We start from the raw sequence: 7575 nt of genomic DNA on the forward strand, positions 1-7575 counted from the left end.
GTTTCTCTGTGTAGTCCTGGCTGTCCTGGAACTCACTCTGTAGACCAGGCTGGCCTCAAACTCAGAAATCCGCCTGCCTCTGCCTCCCAAGTGGGGAATAATTCTAAGTAGGCAGGCTCGGACATCTTAAGTTACAGAGCCATGATACGATGTCATCCTGTGAGGCCTTGACCAGGGATGCTTCCCTTCATCCCAGGCTTCTCCACTTTAGTGCTTCTCTGCACGTGGACACCCAGCATGCATTTCTGGCTTCTCCATCCCTCAAGACTTGAGCACCTCTGGGCTTGGTATTACCTAGCTTTCCCACAGGGTGCTTCTCTTTAACAGCAACAACAAAAATCTTGGAAAAATCATCCCTACATCATTTCTGGTTACCTGATGAAATACTTAATGTGTGGCTTTACATACCCCATTGTTGTCTCTGGATTTGTAATGCTTCCATTTCCAAAGATTCTGAGAGAGGCAGATACCTAAGAGGGGGTGTGAGTAGAGGGTCAGTGGTGCATAGTCTACACAAAGAGAGCTCATGTCTTGGCTAGACTGCTTGACCTTGCTCACTCTTCTCCCCCACTTTCTACTTTGTGACACTTTCACTGTCTTTATCAAGTCATAACATGCCTTACTTTAATGGTGTTGTCCACGTCTTTTATACTTCACAAGGACTGTATCTTCCTAAAAAATAGAATGGCTTAGTGACTATGAGATCATGAGATTGACTAAATAAAATTGATGAGTCAATACTGAAATTTAAATTTTTGGTGTTAGGCACTGAATTTAAGACTTTATGCTTGCTAGGCAAGCCTCATTACCTGACTTCTAAGTTTTTTCTTTTTTTGCTGTATGTGTATGGGGAAATCGGAGAATAACGTACGATAGTGGGTTCTTTCATTGTGTGAATTTCAGGGATTAAACTGAAGTTGTCAGGCTTGAGGTCAATCAGTTTTACCCTCTGCGTCATTTCTTAGGAGACTTGTCATTTCCCAATAAGAATATTGAAGAACATTGAAGAAAAAGCAAATAGTGGAGTGGGAATGGAGGTTACCCACTGTGGCATTTGTTGTGGCCTGAGTTTGTCTCAGTAGCCTGTGCAGAAAAGGTTCGACTTTGTAGAGTTAACATAAGGCACTAAGTCTCTGGTAAGCCTTGTCTCCTCCCCTCAACAACAAAAAAAGGTTAACAGTTTCAAACACATTTACCTTCTATTGAAAATGAACAGTTGAGGCCAAGAATATAACTTTGCATAGTACTGGGTTTCATATAACTCAGTCTTGCAAAAAAAATAAAAGAATTAACATGTACAATTTGAGGATTATTTTGTGCAAATGGACTAATTAGTAGCCTGCTGGTGAGAATGCTACCCTGGTTCAGGAGCTTGACCTTGAGGCTTGTTCTGCTCTTCAGTTGAACTCATGGGGCAGGTGAAGCTGCACCGGTTGCTTTTTTTGAGACAGAGTCTATACCTAGCCCCGGGTGTCCTGGAACTCACTATGTAGACCAGACTAGTATTGAGCTCAGTGATTGCCTGCCTCTGCTGGGATTAAATTGTGGGCCATCATACCTGGTTCCTGCTGCAACCTCTAAGTTTAGGAATCCTAGATGTGGGCCTAGCAAGTAGCTCAGCAGCTAAGAGCACTTGCAGTTCTTGTCTGCACCCATATGGAGGTCCATGTCCTGTAACTCCAGTTCCAGGGAAACCAGTGTTCTCATCCAACCTCTGTCTGTGGGCACCAGGCATAATATAGGTGCCACACCACAGGCTTACACACAAAGTACATAAAGAAAAATAACATTTATTTAAAAATAAAATGAGATGAATCTTGTTTTCAGAGTTCTTTGAGATACCTGTCTTAACTCTGAGTCTCAAAAGTTTTGATGTCTTAACACAAAAAATTTTCTCACAATGGGACATCCCTCCATTCCAACATGGTTCCCAGGGTAATTGTAGATTGGATAAGAAATAAGTGTGAAAACAAGATTGTAAATAGTTTAAAAATACATGAACACACACAAAAAAAGGGGGGGGGGCGTGGTGGCGTACGCCTTTAATCCCAGCACTTGGGGAGGCAAAGGCAGGCGGATTTCTGAGTTTGAGGCCAGCCTGGTCTACAAAGTGAGTTCCAGGACAGCCAGGGCTACACAGAGAAACCCTGTCTTGAAAAACCAAAAAAAAAAAAAAAAAAAAAAAAAAATGATGAGGGGACACATACCATGGAGCCCAGTATGGTGGTGCATACCATGGAGCCCAGTATGGTGGTGCATACCTGTAGTCCAGTATTTGTGAGGTGATCGTGCTTACCTTTTTAAATTAAAAAAAAAAAAGTTTTTAAGCTGATTGACTCAGGACAGGAGAATTGCTTCCCTGGCTCACTGGCCGGTTGTGCTTTGTTCCAGCTACAGCACATTGTCACCGATGAGGTCTGTGTGCAGGTTACTGACCTTTACTTGGCAGAAAACAATAACGGAGCCACGGGAGGCCAGCTGAACAGTCAGACATCAAGGAGTCTTCTGGAGTCAGCGTATCAGCGGAAGGCAGAGCAGCTTATGTCAGACGAGAACTGCTTTAAGGTAAGAGCCACTCATGGAACCATAGGCCTCAGTGCTGCTACCTGGACTGATACAGGCTGGACTGGGGTGTGAGCCATGGAACCTGAGCAACCATTTACTAGCAAACTAGTACTAGCAAACATTTACTAACTTGATTTTTGTTAGGATTGATTTTTTTATGTGTAGGAATGCTTTGTCTTCCTATGTGTTTGTTCATCACCTGAATGGAATGTCCCCAGAGGCCAGAAGCCTCTGTCCTGTCCTGGAATTGAGTTAGACCATGTGGTTCTGGGAGTCAAACCCAGGTCCTCAAGAAGAACACCCAGCACTCAGAGCCATCTCTGCAGTCCCATTTCTACCTTTATACTCACCAGCTTTTCAGTACCTTCCATATCTCTTCCTTTGGAACAAATTGTATAATTTACCTTTCTACTTACACTGTGACAATCTAGGTTTATAGCCTTGAAATTTTTGTTTTTGTTTACACTTTGCCTCTTTTTTGCAGCTAATGTTCATTCAAAGTCAAGGTCAAGTTCAGCTGACCGTTGAGCTCCTGGACACAGAAGAGGAGAACTCAGATGACCCCGTGGAAGCAGAGGTGTGGACAGTATGTTTCAGAGCTTGCCTGCTCACCCTGAGTTCTGATGGGCTGTAGCTTCTTAGGATGTTTGTGATTTTGTTTTTAGGATTTATTTATCTGTGTGTTCAGAGGACTGAAGTCCTCTAAAGAGCAGCCAGTGCTTTTAACTACTGAGCCATTTCTCCAGCCCCTCCATAGGCTGTTTTAAGTGTCAGGATGTTTAGAGCGCAGGCTATACCACTCCCTTTGGAGGTTCCAGTGGTAGTAGCCATTTAGAGTCAATACCCCCTCTTTTCATCCTTAATAATGTGGGTAGCAGCTTCACTGGCCTTTTTGTTTTTCTTCCTAAATAACAGTAAACATGGTTCTTTTGTTTGTTTTGTGGTATCATTTGATACAGCCTCATGTTTACTTTTTAATTGACCTAAATAAATCCAGGAATTTTGAACTCAGGGAATATAGTATATCTATAAAGGTAGTATAAATAATAGCCAGGCTACATAGATGATAGAATAAGAAGAGACAGTTTGGGACTGGAGAGATGGCTCCGCGGTTAAGAGAACTGACTGCTCTTCCAGAGGTCCTGAATTCAATTCCCAGCAACCACATGGTGGCTCATAACCATCTGTAATAAGATCTGATGCCCTCTTCTGGTGTCTCTGAAGAAAGCTACATTGTACTCACATAAATAAAATAAATAAATCTTAAAAAAAAAAAAAAGAAAGAAAGAAAGAAGAAGAGACAGTTTGGCTTACGTTTCTAAAACCTTTGCTTCAAAAGTTGTCAGAATTCTACATATTAATGTGGGAGATTTTCCGTGACACTAGTTCACCATTTCTTAAGATTTATTTTTGATAGCCATCTTAAATGTTCTATCTTGCTGGCTAACACATTTTAAAATATGTATTTCAATAACAACAAACATATCTTTCAGGTAAGGGGCATTACTTCTTAGTTTTACACTGTTGGTGTTAAAATAGACAAGCACTTTACCACTGAGCTATAACCCAAGGAGCTCCCCTCTCTTTATTTTTTTCTTTTTTGGATAGGCTAGGTCTCACAGGTGATAGAATTGTTTTTGTATGCTGCCACAGTGGCTATTTGTTCTTGAAGTCTGTTTTCTTTGGACATTTTGGGGACAGATTAGACTCGTGATATAGGTATAGATAGCTGTTTTCATGATCGTGTATTTCTATTCCTAGCGTTGGTCAGACTACGTGGAGCGATATATGAGTTCTGATACTACTTCTCCTGAACTTCGAGAACATCTGGCACAGAAACCAGTATTTCTCCCAAGGTGAGTCTGCAAAGTCAGCTCTATTGGCAATATATGCTGCACACAACCAGGGAGGGAGAACTCACAGACAGAGAGACCCTCCTTTGCTTGTATTCCAGACAGAAGAATAAATATTCTAGGTTTGGTGAACCGCTTTTGTTGTTAGGGAAAGGACCCCCACATCTCTTCTAGCAGCTTTGTAGTTCTTTTCCGTATAGAATTTTTTTAAATTTCCCAGTATCCAGACAAATATAATGTTGACATTCTGATTTTTGAAGTAGAAACTGGATAGATGAGCCATGTATATGTTTATACCCGTGATCCTGGTATTGGAGAGATTGTGGCACAAGAACTGCTAGGAGTTCAACACTAGCCTAGGCTACACTATACAACTCGTCTGTATTAGTCAGGGTTCTCTAAAGGAACAGAACTTAGAAAATGCTCTCTATGTATATAGAAAAGGTAATTATTATAATGTCATACAGGCTCTGGTCCTGCTAATATAACAATGGCTGCCAATGAATAGGGAGGTCCAAGAATCCAGTATTTGTTTGGTCCACAAGTACGTCTCAACTTGTCTTCAGTATATGTCAGAATTCCAAACAAGTAGCCTCTAATGCCAGTGAAGGAGTGGATTTTCTAGCAAGGGCAGAGCAAGTAGGCAAATGGCAAAATCTTTTTTAAGCGTCTAGCAGAAGGTGTGGCCCAGATCTTTGGTGGATCTGGATTAAACATGTGTCTCCCTGCCTGAAAGATAAGGATTAGAAGTAGATATTCCCACTTTTGGTTTTTTTCGAGACAGGGTTTCTCTGTATACTCCTGGCTGTCCTGGAATTCACTCTGTAGACCAGGCTGGCCTTGAACTCAGAAATCCACCAGTCTCTGCCTCCCGAGTGCTGGGATTAAAGGCATGCTCCACCACCGCCTGACTTCCTCCCACTTTTAAATTAAGCAAAAATCCCTCAGAGGTGTACCATCCATTTTGGGGGAGTTTAGTTAATTCCAGATGTAGTCAAGTTGACAACCACATCACACCTGCTAATAAAAGGATTGGGTATGAATTTTTCCTTTAAACTTTGAGATTAAAATCTATCATAAATTCCTAAAACCTATATTCAAGTGTTACTGGGTTTAGTCCCAAGGAGAGCATGGAAAGAGAGCAAGCACCTGAAGAAAAGGTCTTTCCAGGTTACATACTCAGTGATCCACTTAACAGACCTGCAGCAGTTGCCACGCTCCTTGAAGCAAGATGGACATAGACTCTCTATCTTACCATGCCACATTTAGAGATTTGTTTGGTTGGGTGGTTTTTGATGTTTCACACAGGGTCTCATATGATCCTGTCAGGTTTCAAACTCAGAGAGCCTTTGCCTTCGAGAATTTGGATTAAAGCTTTGCACCACAGTTTTCAAACACTTTATAATAGAAATTATTTTCTAGAGCTAGAAAGATGGCTCAGTGGGTAAAAGCAATTCTTTTGAAGGCTGGAGAGATAGCTCAGTGGTTAAAGAGCACTGGTTGCTCTTCCAGAGGACCTGGGCTCAATTTCCAGCACCCACATGACAGGTCACAACTGTCCTTAACTTCAGTTCTAGGATATTTGACTCCCTCACACAGATATACAAGAATGCAAAACACCAATGCACATAAAATAAAAGTAAAGGTAAATAATTTTTTCCAAAAGGCACTTCTTGCAGACTATCTGGGTTCAATTACCAGTTCCCACAGCATAGTTCACAACCATCTAGTTCCAGGGAATGTGATGGCCCCTTCTGACCACAGGCACCAAGTATTTACATTGTGCATGCATGTATGCATGCATACAGACATACATACATGGGATCAAAATGCTCAAACATAGAAAGTAAATCTTTTGTAAAGCCCATTTTCCTTTATTATGGTTAGTAAATGGCAACAGTAGAAATTAATTTTTACTTAATTGACATTCTTAACAGTTTAGGGCAGAAACAATTTTTCATTTGCAAGTATAAGAACTGTATAAGAATAACTCAACAAACTTGAAGCCATACTAACTGAAAAGTGAAAATAGGCACATATGACAGTAATTTCACAGATTTTTACTTCTCATTATATTTATGTGTATAGGGGTATTGGCACATGAATGAATGCAAGTGCTCACAGAGGACAGCTCTGTGGGATCCCCTGGAGCTGGAGTTACAGGAGGCTGTGAGCCACCTGCCATCAATGCTAGGAACTGAACTGGGCTCCTTTAGAACAGCAGTAAGTGCTCCAGCCCTATAACAGGATTTTATTTTTGTTGTTGTTAACTCTCTTCCCGTCCCACCCCCCCACCCCCCAGACAGGGTTTCTCTGTGTAGTCCTGGCTGTCCTGGAACTCTCTCTGTAGACCAAGCTGGCCAAATCCGCCTGCCTCTGCCTCCCAAGTGCTGGGATTAAAGGCGTGCGCCACATTACAGAGGCAAAAAGATCCTGAGTTTCATTCTTGAGACCCTCCCTATCTCAGGATTTTTTTTATTTTTATTTTTTTTTTTAAGAAAAAAAATTTACTTAATTAAAACATTAAAAAAACAAAAAACAAAAACCTTGGGCTGGAGAGATGGCTTGGTGGTCAAGAGCACTGACTACTCTTCCCAAGGTCCTGAGTTCAATTCCCAGCAACCACATGGTGGCTCACAACCATCTGGTGTATCTTAAGACAGCTACAGTGTACTTAGATATATTAAATAAATAAATAAATAAATAAATAAATAAATAAATAAATAAAATCTTTAAAAAACTTATTAGTATTAAAATGGCAAATATAACCAGTTAACACTTTGTCTTTCATGTAACTTTTTATCCCAAATGCGCACAACAATTCAAGCTTATTTTTCATTTAGCTGTATCTACTGGTTTATATTTCAATCTGAAATTAACATTTGAATTGAACCTGGTAGTTCATTTTTCTCATGAGGTATAGAGCTCACCAAACAATTATCAGATTTAGGCAATCATATTAGAGAACAATGTCCTATTCATTATGAACTTCCAGAAAGGACTTGGTAACTTTTCTAAGTATATAGTAGAGGCCAAAAAAAAAAAAAAAAAAAAAAAAAACAAAAAACTTTTTTCTAATTTAAAATACAAAGCAAATATTGATGAGTTTAATAATCCACTTTTACAAAGAAAAGCAGAGTAAGCATGACTTTGGGTC

At 40.4% G+C, this 7575-nt stretch overlaps 1 protein-coding gene across 6 annotated transcripts in view; it reads left to right on the top strand.

Annotated features, from left to right (window-relative positions):
- Nucleotides 1-7575, top strand: part of Sin3a (SIN3 transcription regulator family member A) — a 57682-nt gene that overhangs the window by 43412 nt on the left and 6695 nt on the right. For 3 of the 6 annotated variants that reach the window (XM_029543786.1, XM_021208145.2, XM_029543785.1), the window contains 3 exons: nt 2392-2565; nt 3050-3151; nt 4327-4421. In XM_029543786.1, coding sequence (XP_029399646.1) covers nt 2392-2565; nt 3050-3151; nt 4327-4421 — 371 coding nt within the window. The remainder of the gene's footprint in view (nt 1-2391; nt 2566-3049; nt 3152-4326; nt 4422-7575) is intronic. The other 3 variants (XM_021208148.2, XM_021208146.2, XM_029543787.1) reach the window with 1 other exon arrangement.

The sequence above is a fragment of the Mus pahari genome, chromosome 10 (genome assembly GCF_900095145.1).
Source record: "Mus pahari chromosome 10, PAHARI_EIJ_v1.1, whole genome shotgun sequence".
Lineage (NCBI taxonomy): Eukaryota > Metazoa > Chordata > Mammalia > Rodentia > Muridae > Mus > Mus pahari.